At 23.7% G+C, this 18,499-nt stretch overlaps 7 protein-coding genes across 7 annotated transcripts; 4 read left to right on the top strand and 3 right to left on the bottom strand.

The window, feature by feature from the left end:
* Nucleotides 1-1,626: 1,626 nt before the first annotated feature.
* Nucleotides 1,627-6,429, bottom strand: SRAE_1000162900 (XPG/Rad2 endonuclease, eukaryotes family and XPG N-terminal domain and XPG-I domain and Thioredoxin-like fold domain and Thioredoxin domain and ERV/ALR sulfhydryl oxidase domain and 5'-3' exonuclease, C-terminal domain-containing protein; the record flags this gene model as incomplete). The annotated part of the gene is made up of 8 exons (XM_024648609.1): nt 1,627-1,675; nt 1,961-2,123; nt 2,183-4,010; nt 4,504-4,551; nt 4,593-4,742; nt 4,783-6,075; nt 6,123-6,295; nt 6,342-6,429. 8 exons carry the CDS (start codon nt 6,427-6,429, stop codon nt 1,627-1,629), a joined length of 3,792 nt encoding a protein of 1,263 aa, XP_024502569.1.
* A 152-nt stretch (nt 6,430-6,581) lies between these two features.
* On the bottom strand, nt 6,582-7,647 carry SRAE_1000162800 (Exosome complex component RRP42; the record flags this gene model as incomplete). The annotated part of the gene is made up of 3 exons (XM_024648607.1): nt 6,582-7,267; nt 7,314-7,516; nt 7,562-7,647. The coding sequence occupies 3 exons, from the start codon at nt 7,645-7,647 to the stop codon at nt 6,582-6,584; spliced, it is 975 nt and encodes a 324-aa protein (XP_024502568.1).
* Nucleotides 7,648-7,995: 348 nt separating this feature from the next.
* On the top strand, nt 7,996-9,466 carry SRAE_1000162700 (General substrate transporter family and Major facilitator superfamily domain, general substrate transporter and Major facilitator superfamily domain-containing protein; the record flags this gene model as incomplete). The annotated part of the gene is made up of 2 exons (XM_024648606.1): nt 7,996-8,143; nt 8,187-9,466. 2 exons carry the CDS (start codon nt 7,996-7,998, stop codon nt 9,464-9,466), a joined length of 1,428 nt encoding a protein of 475 aa, XP_024502567.1.
* Nucleotides 9,467-9,749: 283 nt separating this feature from the next.
* Nucleotides 9,750-10,414, top strand: SRAE_1000162600 (Epidermal growth factor-like domain-containing protein; the record flags this gene model as incomplete). The annotated part of the gene is made up of 2 exons (XM_024648605.1): nt 9,750-9,898; nt 9,958-10,414. 2 exons carry the CDS (start codon nt 9,750-9,752, stop codon nt 10,412-10,414), a joined length of 606 nt encoding a protein of 201 aa, XP_024502566.1.
* Nucleotides 10,415-10,593: 179 nt separating this feature from the next.
* SRAE_1000162500 (Hypothetical protein) lies at nt 10,594-10,827 on the top strand (the record flags this gene model as incomplete). Its single annotated transcript, XM_024648604.1, has 1 exon — nt 10,594-10,827. One exon carries the CDS (start codon nt 10,594-10,596, stop codon nt 10,825-10,827), a length of 234 nt encoding a protein of 77 aa, XP_024502565.1.
* Nucleotides 10,828-10,898: 71 nt separating this feature from the next.
* SRAE_1000162400 (ER membrane protein complex subunit 3) lies at nt 10,899-13,154 on the bottom strand (the record flags this gene model as incomplete). The annotated part of the gene is made up of 3 exons (XM_024648603.1): nt 10,899-11,609; nt 12,628-12,716; nt 13,085-13,154. 3 exons carry the CDS (start codon nt 13,152-13,154, stop codon nt 10,899-10,901), a joined length of 870 nt encoding a protein of 289 aa, XP_024502564.1.
* A 3,068-nt stretch (nt 13,155-16,222) lies between these two features.
* SRAE_1000162300 (Cystathionine beta-synthase) lies at nt 16,223-18,448 on the top strand (the record flags this gene model as incomplete). The annotated part of the gene is made up of 2 exons (XM_024648602.1): nt 16,223-16,427; nt 16,473-18,448. 2 exons carry the CDS (start codon nt 16,223-16,225, stop codon nt 18,446-18,448), a joined length of 2,181 nt encoding a protein of 726 aa, XP_024502563.1.
* Nucleotides 18,449-18,499: the final 51 nt, after the last annotated feature.

Here is an 18,499-nt window from a genome sequence, read left to right as displayed (position 1 = left end):
AATGAGTAATATTAAAAGTTATATTAAGAATGATACTCTATTTATGAATATATATGATTTATAATATGATATATAAATAATTTTTAAAAATTTTATTTATTTTTACATTTGAGGGGAATGTTTATAGACATGATTATATTTACTTTTAGAGCATTTGATAAAATTATTTAAGAATCAAAAAAGCGTAAACTTTTAAAATTTTATAGAAGATATATAAAATTATATTTGATAGTATTATTTAAAGATACATTATAAAATACATAAATTTCTTTTTAATCAAATAATAAAATTGATATATAATAGGATATTTGTTTTAACAAAAATAGGCTAAAATAACAATAGTATATTAAAATATAATTGTATGAATAACACTAAAGATAATTTTTATATTTAAAATGTATTGTAAAACTTTCACTTAACATAAATATATAATATATATGCCTTATTAAATGAACTATTACAGGAAATAATATATAGAAGTTCCATTTTAAATAAAATAAAATAATATTACTATTTAGAGAGGGTTAACCGCCAGATTTTATATTTATGATAAACATACTTAGTTTTGTAAATTTGTATTACTTTTAGAAGCTGTTAAAATTTAATTCAATTGTTTAATTTTACATAAATAATCTGGGTAAGTGTTTCTCACTCTCGTCTCACATCATCTCCATATGTAGTTGATTTGAAAAATTAGAAGTAAAGATATCTTTATAAAATTGATCTATAACAAAAGATAATGTTAAAGATTGAACCTTGTATTAATAATGTACTTTTATAGAATTAAAAATAGTAAGTATATACATTGTTATTATTATTATTATTATTAAATTGAATTGAATGATAATAAAACTTAAGATGGTTCAATGAAAAGAAATTATTTTTAAGAGCTATTTAAAAACTTTTGATTAGGTATAAAGTCAAGTTCATTCAAAGTATTACATTAAACTTAATTCTAATAAAAATATACAAATTTTATGTTAAATAAATTAGTTATATAATCAAGATGAAATATTATTATTATTATTGTTATTATTATAAAAATAAATAAAAATAAAAATATAAGAAAGCGCTATAATAATAAAAATTTTCAATAAATAATCAATGAAGAAAAATTTTTATTAATAGATGTCAATTTTTGGTACTTTAAAATATTTCATTAAAATAATAATTTTAAAGTGGATATAAATTTTTTTCTTTCTAAAATATGATAATATTAAGACTAGTCTTAAACAATTACAAAAGATAAAAAGAACAATATAACAAAATTATAATTTATATGTAATAACAAATACAAGTGTCTTTATAACAAGATTATAATAACATCAATCCTTATTGTAATTTTTTTTATTTTTAACAAAAACATTTATATAGAATTTTTTTTTTTTTTAGTTTGAAAAAAAAAATTATTATTAAAAATCTTTTAAGAATAATTTATACATATATATATATGTAAAATATTTGAACAATACAATTCCTATTTAAGTAATTTTATAAGAGGAAAAATTTTAGGTAATAGTTATATATAAATTATTTAAAAAAAAATATACTTCTCTTCATAAAATATATTTTAAGATTCATTTTGACTTTTATAATATTTAATATACCAAAAGTTGACATGTTATTTTATACTTCGTATTTTCCTTTTCCTCCTGTTGCCGAATCACGTCCAAATCTAAAAAGAATTTTTATTATTTATTTTTTAGTGAAAAGAAAAATTGTTTAGAAATTTTTTCAAAACAATTTAAAACTAGATATAGAAACTTGATAACTTAAGAAGGCTTGATTTTTATAAAGTCACTATATATATATGATTATATATAGAATTTATAATATATGTATTTAAGATCATAAAACTAGTTAAATTTACTTAATAAGGGAATTTATATTATACAATTTCAATTGAAAAAGACTGGGAAGCTTCCTTAAAAATATAAAAAAAAAAAAATATTAAACTTACATTTTATAATCATTATTATAATTGTTAATTATTTTCCAAACTTTATATCTATTTTGACGATATTTTACATAAATAATTAAACACATAATACCAACAATTATTAACCATATAATTGATGATGATCTTCCTGATGCTGTTGATGATATATTATTTCTATGAAGATCTATAAATAGAAATAATATAAATTAAGAATAAATAGTGATAACAAGATAAAGGGCATACCATCTTCTGTATCACTGATAATACTACTAACTACATTAGTTACAATTTGTTCATCAATATTAACACTTTTATTATTAATTTCAATAGGAATGGATAAAACTTTTTCTTCTTCATGCATTAACTTACCATTTTCAAATTCAAGTAATTTATATGCTGGTTCATTATTAAGACCATCCTTATGAATTGTTTGATAATAATTTAATAAATATTCTAATGTCTTAGCCTCATCAAATGTTCCCTCTTTTTCATCTATAATACAGTTAGGACAAATTTCTTTATTTGGAAATTGACGTTTTGGATACATAGGATCTTCACTTGCTTCACCACTTAAACGACGATTAACATTATTATGAGCCCTCCAAAGCCACATCACTGCATCTTCTGGTCTTGTAACAAGTTCTAGATTATTTTTTTCTGTCATATGTTGGAAATTTTTAGCACATATCTCACAACTAAGATAATTTACAATAAATCCTTTTATTGGTTCTAAAACATCATTTTTTGGATTAAAATTTGGATCATCTTTTGATGAGAGGTATGCTTCAACAGTAATAGTATGCATTAATGACCATAAACCACATGTATAACCACGGAAATAACTTTTGGAACCTTTACATGCTACCCAATTTATTGTATATGGAATTGGATTTCCTAATTGTACTTGAAGTTCATTAAGTTTTATAATCCATTCATCAGCTGTTATTGCATTTGGTTTAAGTTGTAACCATTCATCAAGTCTATAGAAAAATCTTTTTATTGGAGTAGTTCCTGGAACATATTTTTTTAACATATGAATCCATATTTTTAAACTTTGAAGTTTAATACCATCAAGAACTGGTCTTCTTGGAATTTCAGTATATAACATATATTTTATGGCAGAAAGTAAATCACCATATTGTAATTTAAATTGTTCTAAATGTATTGGAATAATAGGTTTTATTAATTCTTTTTCTTTCATTTCAACAGCTAATTTTGGTGGATGTGCTACAAGAATAGATGTAGAAAGTATTTCATTTATCTTATCAACAATATTAAAAATATTTTCATCCCTATCTTCTGATGTATAAACAGGAATGTTAGAAGATTTTTTATATACTAATACTTTAGGTAAATTATATTCAATAATATTTTGTTTTAAAAATGAAGTTAATTTTTGATTTAATGTTGAATAATAAATTTTTATTCTTGGATCAGAAGTATAAGAAAGGCTAAGTGAATAAGATATTGAAGTTGGTATTTTTTCAATAACAAAAGCAACATACTCATTTTCATCATTATTTTTAAATATTGTTTCTAAATTAATGTTAGTATCAGATATATCATTAAAATGTCCAGCATTTTCAGGATATTCTTTTTTATTCCAATCATTATAAACTAATTTAGATAATTCTTTTGTCATTGTTTGTATTTGATATTTATCACCCTCAAATATTATACTATCATTTTTTGATTTTGAACCAATTTTAAAATATTTTATTGTTGGAAATGCATCAATAGATTGTTCTCTACATAAAGGTGAATTTTTATCATCTGCACAGTTAACAACAGTCATTGGAACTATATCTCTCCATGATTCTAAATGTCTACTAAATTCTAACCAGGTAGGTTTATAATGTTGACAATGACCACACCATGATGAATAAAATTGTACAAAATATGCTTTTGGTTTTTTTTGATTATATACTGTTTCATTAAAATTTGTTACATCTAATTGTAATACTGGATCTACTATAGAATATAAAGAATCAACATTTGATGAAATATTTTTAATAAAACATATTAATATTATAGTAAGATATAATGGATATAAAGAACATCGTAGAAACATCTGAAAAAAAAAATATAAATATAAATAGATATAAAAATATAGAATAATTTCTAATAACAATATATAATAAATTATAAATTATAAATTAAATAAATAAATTAAAAATAATAAATTTAACAATTATATAATAATTTCACATTAAAGCCTATTTTAAAAAGCATCAATCAGTGATATAATATAACAAAGAAAAATCCTTTTTTATTCGTGATATGGCTGTCAAGTAGTGAAAATAACTTTTCAAAGTTTAATTATAAAGGGTGCGCAATAAAATTGAGAAGTACATTGCAGGTAGACTACAAAGGATTTGTTTTGTAAATTTCTCAATCAATTTCATTATAAATATGGGACGGTATATAAGATATAAAAGAGAAAAGAATACACGTGTAAATAAATAGTATATGATATAATAATGTCTTTTTTTTATAAAAATAATACATTAAGAAATATTACAAATTTACATAAAATAAGATATTTTTGGTTGAAAATGCCTGACAGCCGAAGACATCAATTCGTCCCATTTTGAAAATGAATTGAATGTATGCTAAAAATAATTAATTAATTAATTTATCAATACAATCTTACTCTATGAAAATCATCAATTGTCCAATTAATTTTAGAAAGAAATGACGACTGTAACAAAACATAATTTATACGACTCCAAATAAATTTTTCAGGAAGTGAATGTAAACATTTAGGATTACAATATTCTTTAACAGCATCATTTGATGGAAACTAGAAAAAAAAATGTTATTATCAAAATATAAAAACTAACACTTGTCAGTAATTTCAAGTTTTCTTCTTTATGTTTATAAAAATTATTCAATATAGTCATTCTCCTTTGAGATACCACTGGCCTTGATCCGTTTTCTCTTACAAATTTCTTAAATCTATTACATATATCAATAATATCATTATAAGAATCTAAGTTAATAACTTCCTTTTTTTCACTAAATTCATGTACCATTTTTTCTGCACTTTTTATACCAATCCCACAAAATCCTTCACTGTAATCACCACCGGAAAACATTGCCATTGAAATAAATGCAAATCGATTATACTTTAATTTATCTATTATTGTAGACATTTTAAAACATTTTAATTCTTTTGAACGACTAAACATATTTTTGTAAACATTTCGACAACCAAACAAAAAAACATCTGAATCATCAGTGACAATTCCATCAACTAATTTTGATTTTTCTAAATTAACACATTCTGCCTCAGCTTCCCCATATGCTGTTATGTAAGGAAGACCAAGAGCATCAAGAATTTGTTTCCATTCACTATATTTTTCATTAATTAATGTAACATCATCAACTACTGGAGTGTAATGTGAAATCATATCTTTTGAATCTTCTTCATTATAATTATATGTAGATAAATTTGAGTCCTCATCTAATTCAAAATCTAGAACATCCTCATAAGTCACTACATCTTCCCAATCACTATCATCTGATTCTTCCTCTAAACCTTCATCTTGATGACCAATTTTATTATCGTCATTTTTTGATGGTTTTTTTACCAAACATTCTGCTTCATCAAAATTTTGTAATGCCGTTATAGAAAAACTAGGTTTGTCTGTTCTCATTTCTACTTCTTCTGATGATTTATTTTGTTTTGATATAGTATGTATGCCAAAAATAGGGTCAATTACAACATCATAATTTTTTGATAAATTATCTTTACCAAATGCTTCTTTACTTTTATTATCAATCAAATTTTCTATTTTTTTTTCATATCTACGTCTTTTTAATAGTCTTGCCAATTGTCCCTCAGAAAATTCAACAGCATTTTTTTCTAACTCACCTATTGGTAAACGTTTTCTCCTAAATTCTTCCTTCTTTTTTATTAATTCCATAACTTCATCTTTTGAAGAAACATTACTTTTTGTTTTTTTATCATTAGAATCAGACTTTTTAGGTAAAGTCGATGAAGATGAAAGTTCAAAAATATCATTAGTTTTTCCCTTACTTGAAGATGGTAATTTTTGTTTTGTTAAAAAATTTTGAAATATTTTAGTTTTTTTACGTTCTTCATTTATATATTGTTGAAGTTTTCTGTTACTCTGTGATAGAAGAAATATAAAAAATTAAATGGATAACACAAACATACTAATGTCTTTCTCTTAACATCTGGAATATTTGAACCATCAAATACGAAGACAGGACGAATTTTGTAAAATAATAATTTTGATATTCTTTTTATTAATAAGATTAAATGACTTGCAGAGCCAGAGTTTTGAAATTGTACTGTTTCTTCAGATTGATAAATCCATATAGAAACATCTAAAAAATATAAGATTTGCAAATATTTTTATTAAAGATAATATACCTATTGCTAATCTTAAACCTTCAAGAGACTTCAAATCAACCTCTGAACCACAATCATCAATAATATTCCATAAACCAGGAACACCCATTAAAAACTATTAAACAATATTATGCAACATTAAACTGACGTAATACCATTTTACTACCTAAAAGTTTGGAAAAAAGTATCTTTAGTTTTAACCATAAAAAAAAATTAGTATCAAAAATATTTATAAAAAATAAAAATAAGTTTAAATAAAATTTATACATATGTTATACTACGATTAGATACAACATTAGATTTTGTAGCTTTTTTCTTTAAACAATCTCTAATTAATTTATCAACTTCTGAAAACATTTTGAGAACAACTTTTACTCCAAGATCTGTCATATCATCAATACTTAATATTTGTAATCCTCCTTCTTTTCTTAATTTAGCATAAAATATATTTTTTGAGATATCATAGTTCATTTCTTCATAATCTATTGTGTCATCATCTTTAACTTCATCATGCTTTAATCCAATCATTAGTAAACTTTTAACATATTTATCTTCATATCTATTACAATTAACAAGATTTTCAAAACCTAATTTATTTGTTGTACAAATTAATGGCCAAAGATCCCATTTACATCCCCAAAATGTTACATTACTATCTATTTCTAAACTAACTTCACCATAGTCAATCATTGTTGAAATAACAGATGGTACTTGAATATCTGCAAATGCAGCTCTAACAGCAATTGCCATACAATCAAATACTCCACCATTGTCGGCATGGACAACAACATCCACAATAAATGTCCATATATGTTTTTTAGAAATTTTAAAGTTTGAAAAATCCATATCATCTTTGATAGAGGAAAACATAGCCATTAAAGCATTCACCATAATACTTTCCTCAGTTGCTGATACCTCTTCTCCTTCAATATCATTATCATCTCCAACTGAAATAAAATGATATTAATATTTAATGAAAAAATTTATTTTTACCATCATCATATTTAGGATGAGCAACAGGAGAACATGTTACATAAAATTTAATAAAATCTTCCCAAGTAGGTTCTCGTGTTAATTTATATATATCAGGTTTTATGACAACCATAACATCAGATCCACCCATCGTACATCTTGCAGATCCTAGACAATTTTCATTTATTCCTAGAAATATTTCTGGTGAACGGTAACATTCATTACTAAATATATAAATAAATAAAATAAAAATTTGAAAAAAAAATTACCTTCTACCATCTAGTCGTGCATTATTTTCAATTGCATGAAACATAAAAATTCTTTCTAAAAGACCATCTTCTAAATCTTTATCCATGATTGATCAATTATATAATTAATAAATAAAATTTATATCTTTTAACTAACATTTTAAATTTTAAACGCAGGTATTCTTAGCGAGATATAGAATGGTAGAATGACACTCATAAATACTTGATCTATTCATAATTTTTTTTGTATAAAAACTTTAAAAATAATTTTCATATCATAGATAAGGACAATACTTATAAAATTTCAATATTGAATAATTAATAATATAAAAAAAGTACTTTGTACTACAATAAAACGTTATCATTATAAAATTAATTTTACTTTATCAGATAAAGAATGATCATAAGCATTAAGATGAAGTTATTTTTAAAAATTTATAAAATATACTTTATAAATGGTTGATAGAACATTTTTAAAGTTTATTTTTATTTGTACATCAATAGCATTTGCCTGTAACTTTCAATATGGTTTTTCAACGGTTTATGTTAATACACCTGTTAGTGAGTTTAAACAATTTTTTAATGAAAGTCAAATAAAACGAGGTAGATATTGAATTTTTTTTTTTGAAATATAAAAAAATTGTAGGAAAGATTTTAACTGAAAATTTTTATGATTCAATATGGAATTGGACATTAAATGTTTGGTTTATTGGATTTTTTATTGGAATATGGATCAATCCAATTTTTTGTGATAGATATGGAAGACGACTAACATTCTTGCTTGCTAATATTTTATCATTATTTGCAAGTTGTATAAGATGTCTAGCAATAAAAATTTATGTCTATGAGTTACTTATTGCTGGAAGAATTTTAATTTCTATAGCTACAGCAGTTACCTATCAATGTCAAATATTATATCTTCAGGAGTCTTCACCAACAAATTATAGAGGAATTGCTGGTTTTATTTCTGAAATATCATTTGCCATTTCATGTTTAATTGGAATGTTTTTAGGAATGTCAAATATTTTAGGTTCAAATTTATTTTGGTTTTTATTTTTTCCCATAATTCCTTGTTTTTTGTCTGTAATTGCTATTTGGTTAATGAAAGAAACTCCAAAATTTTTACTTATTGTTAAAAAAGATTATGTATCAACTAAAGATTCAATTATTTTTTATCATGGTAAAGATGCTGATTATGAAAGTGTAATGACTGAGATTAAACTTGAATCAAGATATGATGATGAGACAAAATCTTTTGTTAAATTATTTAAAAATTTTCTTGGTGAAAGATATTTAATAAAAGCATTAATATTAAGTTGTTGTGCATTACAAAATACTGTAGCATTATGGTCAATTTTATTATCATCTACAACATTTTTATTATCAGTAAATTTAGAAAATAGTATATCTGAATATTCCTCAACATTAATGGCATTATGTTATGTAATAGGAACATTAAGTGGTTCAATTGTAATTGAAAAATTTGGAAGAAGACCAATGTTATTAGGTTTTTCAAGTACAAATTCAATTGTTCTTGTTATTTTTGCAATATTTTCTATATTAAATAATCAAATTTATTTTTCAAAATATATATGCCTTATATCATTACTTTTATATGCATTTACATATGGATGTGCTGTTGGTCCTATATCATGGTTTATTTCTAGTGAGCTTGTTGATCAAAAATATAGATCATTTATTCAATCATTATGTTATGCTTTTAATACAGTGATGGTTGTAATTACATCGTTTATCGTTTTACCTTTATTTAATACAATTGGAGCATATACATTTTTAATTTTATATGTCTTACCATCAACTTTTTGCTTAATGCTATTGTTCCTGTATCTACCCGAAACTAAAGGTAGAGAAATTCATGAAATAATTGAACAACTTAAAAATCAAAAATGGTTTAGAACTTTTTAATTGAAAATATCTGTAATATGCAACAAATCAACCAAATAAAATTCAACATGGTATGAGGTCAATTTGGTTAATAATAACTATAAATTAATTTCATTCGGTAAATTATTCCTGAAGATATTAAAGGCGGGTATAAAAATAAAATTCTAATTAGTAAAACCTGTTGTTAAGAGTTTTGGTGAAATAATTTATCGACAAAGTTGCATAGGCATTTAATTTACCAAACATTTGTAAATAGAATTGTGGTGTAATTTTTTATAATACATTTTATATAATTAAAGTTAAAATGAAAAATTTGTTACTTACAATTTTAGTAATAATTTCTATTATTATTTTACAATCTATAGATATTAATTCATTATCGATACCAATTAAAAATGAACCCCCCTATCCTGTGGTGAGAGGAACACAAATTTCTAAAAATTCTAATTTAATGTATGTTTAAAAAAAATATAGTTTATATAAATTTTTTTTTATTTTTTAAATATTTTTAGTTGTATCAATGGACTTAAAAGTGGAACAAAATGTTTGTGTAAACCTGGATATTCAGGTGAATCTTGTCAAAATAAAATGTTTTGTCAAAATTTTAATTTAACTCGTGATGGGTTATGTGAAAGTTGTATGGATAATTATGAAGGAGATTTTTGTGATACACCAATTTGTAAACATGGTAAAACTAATGTAGGAGATCAAAAATGTATTTGTGATTCACCATATAGTGGTGAATTTTGTGATAAAATCAATAAAGCTGATGTTCTTCTTTATCATAATCAAAAAATGAGAATGTTTGGACCTATTGGATTTTTAGCTCTTATACCTATGGCATTATTTTATTACTGTTGTGAGAGAGGTTCTAAAAAAAGGAAACTTCAACGTTATGCTAAAATTTTGGAAGGAGAACAATTTGATGTTTGTCCAAAAGCGGTGAAAACTATTCTTGATGAAAAATAAATTTTTATTCATGTATTATATTTGTTTTCTATATTTTGACTGTTTCGTTATAATGGTTAGTATAATTGCGATCAACAATTATAATAAAATTTTTTGCAAATATTTTAATTTTTATTATTATATATTGTTATTTTAATTAGTATATATTGTAACATATACGTAATTTTATTGATATTAAAATGTCTGAAAAATACCAAAAAAGATGTCAACTTTTATTAAATCGTTTAAGTGAAATACTACAAAATGATACAAAAGAAGTTAAAGATTTAGAGGAAAAAATTAAAAAAATTACTGAAGAATTGAAGGAAGAACATTTAATTCTCCAAAAAAAAGAAAAAACAGAAAGAATTATTAAACGTAAGATAGAAGTTTTAAAAGAAAAAAATGAAACTTTGTTAAATAAAATTACATAAAACATACAATTGTAAAATAATTTAAATTCATTTTTTAATATTTTTAATTATATATATTTTTATCTATAAAGTTACAATGCACAAATATAGTTACATGTTTGTAAATGTTCCCACTCAGATTTAATAATATTTTTTGCATCTTGTTGTCCTGGCATTCCTGCTCCAGCCATAGCCATCTGACTTTCCATCATCGTATCATTAGCATTATTTTCTCCTAAAACTAGTGTATATATTGATCTAAGACCAAAAACATTAAGGAAATACCAAGAGGCAGATGATACCCATGAAGCTTCTAAGCCTGTTAAATCAACACCTCTTTGCAACATTTGTTTAAATTTATGAGTTAAAGGAAAAGGTAAATTAAGAGTTACAAATCCACTGTAAGTATAATTTACCCATCCACCAATAACAATCATAGGAATCATATTAATTACATTTCCTTTCATCATCTCCATCATTGCTGTTGGATCCATAGGATCTGCCTTCCTATCAGGCATTGCCATTCTTTCTTGAAAATAACTATTATCATCACAATAAAATTCTTTTCTAGCTTGAAAAGAAGACGACGTCAAGAAACCACCATGTTCTCTTAATAATTTAGCACGTATTAAATAATGAGTATCTTTTATTGACCGAAGTTCAGCCTGTTTTTTAGTACTGAACAATACATGAACATAATGTTTTATAATACCAATAAAGAAGGATAGTGTAATAATGGGAACAAAAACCCATGTTCTTATTCCAGGATCTAATAGCAACTTTGTCATAATTGAGTAGAATAACTAAAGAACATAATATGAAAACAATATTCCAAGACAGTAAAAAGTCGCTTCAGGAAAAAATCACTTTCTCCAGATTGAGAAATTATGAAAAAATTTCCAACCAACCGGATTTGAACCAGTGACCTAAGGATATCAGTTTTAGAAGCTACAGTCCTCCGCTCTACCAACTGAGCTATGGTTGGATGGAGAAGGCAATTCCTACCATTCCTCAGATAAATCAATATGAAGTTTAACCATAAGCCTGGTAAGTATGACGACTAGAGTCTTTCTTAGTGGATGTATTATTCTAAAGTATGTGAAATAATCTTTTTCTAAATTTACAAAAATTTTTCCACACTAATAAACCAATAAATATGTAAATTAAAAGCTTATGATGTTGAAAAAACAAAATTAAACCAATAAAAAAAAGTACATTCTAGGACTAATCAGAACCTATTATGCTTACAACAATATAAATAATTTGTAGAACCTCAAACATGCCATTTCAACTGAAAAGAAACCTTCTATTGTATACAATGTATCCACGATTCTAATTTGTCAATAACACTATTAAAACAAACCTCCCAACTTGAGTTACCTAACAGTGAAAAAAAATAACACTCAAACTATTTCGATATTCAAAAAACGTCTCAAATTAGTATGACATCAAGATAGACTTTATCTAAACACCAAATTACATCAAACTTTAAAAACTGATTTGACTTCTACATATTGTTAGTTTAAATATTGCAGGTTCAAAATAGTCCAAATTTTGAGTAACTATTTTGTCAACGTACTAATAACAATCCTCCCAATGTTTTAGTAGTGAATTTAAACACAAACTTGCTTCAATTTTCGTAAAAACTTTAAAACTAAAAGCTTTTAAATCATAATTGACAAAAATTTTCTACTAAACGAGCCTTCCTAGCTCAGTTGGTAGAGCGTTAGACTTTTAATCTAACGGTCAGGGGTTCGAGCCCCCTGGAGGGCTTACTTTTTAGAATCTTTAATCACAACGCTATCCAACTAATATACTAACCTGATTATTTACAAAAGAATTATTTTTTACAAAAAAAAATAACTTCAGCAACACTATTACTAAATAAACTAGTAAAATAATACTCCACCCTAATATTAAATTAAAAAATCTAAATAAAAACAAATCCAATCTTCAACCAATTTTTCTAGAACGTCTGGTAATAAAAAATATAACAAATTTAAAAGAAATAAATTTACAAAAAGTTGAAATAACAAAAAAAAAACTAAGGTAAACAATGTTAGAAAAAATCAAATGCTATTCTAAAGAGAAATCACTCACTTCTCTTAATGTATTTTAACAAATAAGTAAATTTCAAAGTACAAAAAATTGTTGGTGACCTTTGAAAAAGAAACAAAAAACAAAGTTAACGGAGAAAATCTTTTTCTACTTTATTGAAAAACATTTTATTAGATTGTTTATTACCAAACAAATTTCATCATTAAAATCATGCTTTTACATTTTTGATGAATTGTGAACTGTTGATATAAAATAAAGATGCAAACTTTTGGGGGAACAAGAGAATGCATGAAAAGTTTTTTTGGTCTTTGATGGTGGTAGTTGATTTACTAAAAGTTAAGTATTTAGTGAGAGTTAAATTTATATGGAAATTAAATGAGAATTTGGCAACTATTAAAGGTCATTACGGCTTCTTAATGGTATTGTTCTTGCCAGTGATTATGTGTACAATATATTGTAAAGTAAATTAAAAGTTTAATCAACAAAATCAGGACAAAATTAATTGGAAAAATTTTCAAAACAGTTATTTTAAAATATATAGTTTGTTTTTTAAATGTAAATTTAGACTTGCGATATGATTACTTTTTATAAAACTTATTTGCTTTTTGTTTGCCTAAATTGAAAAATAATGTAACTTTTTATGCAATCTACAAAACTATTAATTTGTAGACAGGTTTTCAATCAAAAAGTTATCAGTTGCCAATCAAAGTAGTCATTTTAATATTCATTGAAATTATTATTTAATGATTATTTTTTTTTTTTTTTATACTACAAATTTGAATATTTGTAATTTATTATCTTCAAACGGTAGTAAACCTTCATAATTTTTTTACAATGACATGTCTACTTTTCAATAAGTTTTTATGTTTTTTAAACTTTATATCTTAGTAAACTCTAGTATACTTAAAATTTTTAATGATCTTTATCAATGTTTATTCAATGAAACTTTTTATATTATCTTATAACTTTTATCAAATGTTATAATTCTTTAAAGATAAAATTAATACACGTGGTTATAAAAAAATCATAAAAATGTTTTATATTATTTCAAATTGTAATGATAACAGTTTTTATGTAAATATACAAGTAATACTAATTTTAATTATGGGGTTAAGAAGTATTACTATAAAATAAGATAACTGATATTTTATGTTCATCGTTACAATTTAATAGAGGTAAACATTACAAAGTAAAGATTCTATATTTTTTTTTCAAAGTTGCAAATGATAAATTTAAAGAAAATTTTGTTTATATGTAAAAAAATGTTGACATTTTAAAATTTACTATGTCTATTGATAGAAGATAAAAAAAAAAGAAAACAATTTTTAATAGTACTAAATGATAAAATTTATAGTAAATAATTTTAATTATTGAATAATTGCCTGATGACCTTACTAATTGTTGCCTATATTTGTCATATAAATTGTAAATGAAAATTGTAGAAATATACGAGTGTTTATCATAAAGTTATTTATTAAATAACAATTCTTCTGATGTTTGTTAGTTTCATACGGTAAACTTTTCAATTACATTTAAACATTTTTTATTATAAAATTACCTTAAAAATATTTATAATACGTATTATTGTCAAGAGAAGTGTTGTAATGAAAAAAAATTTTATATTGATAGTCATAACCATTGAATATGAAGAATTTTAATTTTGACAATATTAAAAAATCATTTACATTGTAATGATAAAATATTCTTTAAAATATTTATAATATATAATAAATGTAAAACATTTATTTTTACATTAATTATAAATAAAAAATAATTCAATAATTGATGAATTTATTTATTTTTTTTAAAAACTTTTTATTATATTAAAAATATTCAAATTTTTCATAATTACCATTACTTTATTAAAAAATTTTAAGCAATTTAATTTTTGATTTATTTACATAAAACATTGTTTATTTTTATAAGTTCATTGAAATGATTTAATGATAATTTATTTCTTAAATTTAAAAATCATAAAAAAATGATAACTGTTATCTCTCACATAAAAAACAATAAAAATTTTCATTTTATTAGACAAGATTGTAGTTTGGGTTTATAAATATGTAGGCATATGTGGTAGTATGAACAATAGTATTTGTTGTGGAAAAAATGATAATAAAATTTCAATGATTAATTTAATAGCATTTGATAAAAACTAATTATTTACAAATAGATAAAATTTATAAAAGTACAGTATTAAAAAAATCAAAAACAAAATAATTGTCATAAAAAATAAAAAGAAATATTGCATTTTATTTCCATTAAAAAATAATCATTATAAATTAAATATTTATCTTCAAACTTTTCATTAATTTCTATAAAATTTTTCATGTGATTAATAGAACACTAACTATAAAGATAACAATATTTGTTTTGTTTCTTATAATATTTTACCTTAATGACATATTTTTCTTTAATTTTATTGAAATATCAAATTCAAATTCAAAGTAAATCAAATAAAATTTAGTTTCTACTAATCTTGATGAATTAGTCAAATTATTAACAATAATAAATATTATTTAATATTGTATTACGTGCTTTTGTTAAAATAAATTTTTTATTTCTACTAGATAAAATAGTTAAATGATTTTTAATTTACCATTTGATTAATTTATGTATTATATAATTATTTAAAACTTTAACTTATTATATTATCTGATTGATTATCTTTTATACTTTCTAACAAATTATTTCCGTTTGTTTATATTTTAAAAAAAAATAATAAATTATACCTTTCTAATTATTTTTTATGTTATAATATAAATAACCTTTAAGATAACGTTTTTTTTTTTAAAAATTAAAAATAACTTAAATAATTATTCTATTAATAGAAAATTTGAATGAAGTTAAAAGAATCTGAAAATGTATTGAAATATTTTATACTGTGGAAACATATAATTTCTTGTATCTCCTGAAAAGATTTTATTATATTTGATATTGGAGATAATTTAAGTTATTAAACATTTAAATACTTTTATTTTTATATGATCAAAAAAATTATACTATGTATTATTTTTTTTTAAATCATATAGAAATAATTATTTTTTCTTATAAATCATTATTATCTAATAATTAAAAAATATTAAATATTTTTATCAGTTATTTTATTTTCATAAAAAAAATGTTTAATCTAAATTTATACATTGTCTGATAATAAAACTTTCGAAATAGTATTAAGAAAAATTTTAGATTCTTAGTATAATAAAACTTTTATAATGCAAGTATTGAATTAAAAAAAAATTTTTTTTATCTTTTTGTCTTATCAAATGTTATTATTTTTTGTTAAATATTATTAACGCCTATCTCTATCAACAGTTAAATATATAATTTTAATTTATATATTTTTAGTATATTTACCATGGCTTCTCATCTTATTCTTGATGGTGCTTCCCATAAAATATGGAACGATGAAGGTGTTAGTGATACTGCTGGTATGCACAAATTTAAACCACATCAACCTGATACTGGAAAAATTATGAACAATGTTCTTGAAGCAATTGGTAATACACCATTAGTAAAGTTAAATAAAATTCCTAAAGAATATGGTATTGAATGTAACATTTGTGAGTTTTTAATTTTATTAAATTGTTAAAGAATCTAATACATAGATGTTAAACCTGAATATTTAAATGCTGGAGGATCAGTTAAAGATCGTATTGGTGTTCGAATGATTGAATTAGCAGAGGCTGAAGGAATATTAAAACCAGGAATGACTTTAATTGAACCAACATCTGGTAATACTGGAATTGGATTAGCTTTGGCAGCTGCTGTTAAAGGATACAAATGTATTATTGTTATGCCAGAGAAGATGTCAAAAGAAAAAGAAGTTATTATTAGAGCTCTTGGTGCAAAAATAGTTCGTACACCAACAGAAGCTGCTTGGGATTCACCTGATTCACATATTGGTGTTTCTGCTAGACTTGAAAAAGAAATTGAGGGTGGTATTATACTTAATCAATATAATAATGCTGGAAATCCAATGGCTCATTATGAATCAACAGCTACTGAAATTCTTGAATCATTACAAAATAATGTTGACATGCTAGTAGTTGGTGTTGGTACAGGAGGATCTATTTCTGGTTTAGCTAAAAAAGTTAAAAAAGTAGTACCAAAGGCTAAAATTGTTGGAGTAGATCCAGTTGGTTCTCTTTTAGCTGATCCACATAATAGTGAGGTACACAGTTATTTAGTAGAAGGAATTGGTTATGATTTCATTCCTGATGTTTGTGATCTAAAACTTATTGATGAATGGATAAAAGCAAATGATAAAGATTCATTTCTTATGGCTCGTGAATTAATAAGAAAAGAAGGATTTTTATGTGGTGGATCATCGGGATCTAATGTTTGGGGTGCTCTTCAAGCTGCTAAAAAGTTAAAAAAAGGACAAAATTGTGTTGTTCTTTTACCTGATGGTATTCGAAATTATATGACAAAATTCTGTGATGATGATTGGATGTTTGAACATCATTTTATGGAAAAACCAAATCCAATACCTATAATTCCAAAAGAAGATCATCCATTTAAAAATGGTCTTAATTATGATCCATCAAAAAAACCATCTGAACAATGGAAATATCCCCCACCTGCACCAGCATTTTACCCAATCAAGAAAACTCTTATTAATTCTATTCTTGAAGCAATAGGTCATACTCCATTAGTAAGACTTAATAAAATGCCAAAAGAATTAGGTATTGAGGCTGAAGTTTTAGTAAAATGTGAATATTTTAATGCTGGTGGTTCAATAAAAGATCGTGTTGCTCTTCGTATGGTTGAGGCAGCAGAAGAAAGTGGAGTCTTGAAACCGGGAATGACAATTATTGAACCAACATCTGGTAATACTGGAATTGGATTAGCACTTGTTTCTGCCGTTAAAGGATATCGTTGTATTATTGTTATGCCTAAAAAAATGTCAAAAGAAAAAGAAATAGCTTTAAAACTTTTAGGAGCAGAGATTGTAAGAACACCAACTGAGGCAGACTCTGATTCACCTGATTCACATATTGGTGTTGCAATTAGATTACAAAATGAAATCCCTAATTCAATAATACTTGATCAATATACTAATTTTGCCAATCCCCAGGCTCATTATGAATATACTGCTGAGGAAATTTTGTATGCCTGTGACAACAAAATTGATTCAATTGTTATTGGTGCAGGTACTGGAGGATCTGTTACAGGAATTGGTAAAAAAATAAAAGAAAAAATTCCATCATGTCAGATAATTGGTACAGATCCAGAAGGATCATTACTAGCTAATCCAGATGTTAAAGAAATTCATGGATATGAAGTTGAAGGTACCGGTTATGATTTTGTTCCAGCTGTTCTTGATAGAAGTGTTATTGATGTTTGGGTAAAAACTAATGATAAAAATTCATTTGAAACAGCAAGTAAATTAATTCATGATGAAGGATTATTATGTGGTGGATCATCAGGATCAAATGTTTGGGCGGGTTTGGAGTGTGCCAAAAAATTAAAAAAAGGACAAAGAATGGTTATTGTTTTACCTGATGGTGTTAGAAACTACCTCACCAAATTTGTTGATCCAGCATGGATGAAACAAAGAAATTACAAAGTGGCTGAATAAAATTTATTAATGTTAATATTTTACAAGTCTCTTTTTATTGTTTAAATAAAA

The sequence above is a fragment of the Strongyloides ratti genome (genome assembly GCF_001040885.1).
Source record: "Strongyloides ratti genome assembly S_ratti_ED321, chromosome : 1".
In the NCBI taxonomy this organism is placed as follows: Eukaryota; Metazoa; Nematoda; class Chromadorea; order Rhabditida; family Strongyloididae; genus Strongyloides; species Strongyloides ratti.
The sequence above is the reverse complement of the archived record's forward strand: the minus strand, read 5'-3'. Positions and strand labels throughout refer to the sequence as shown.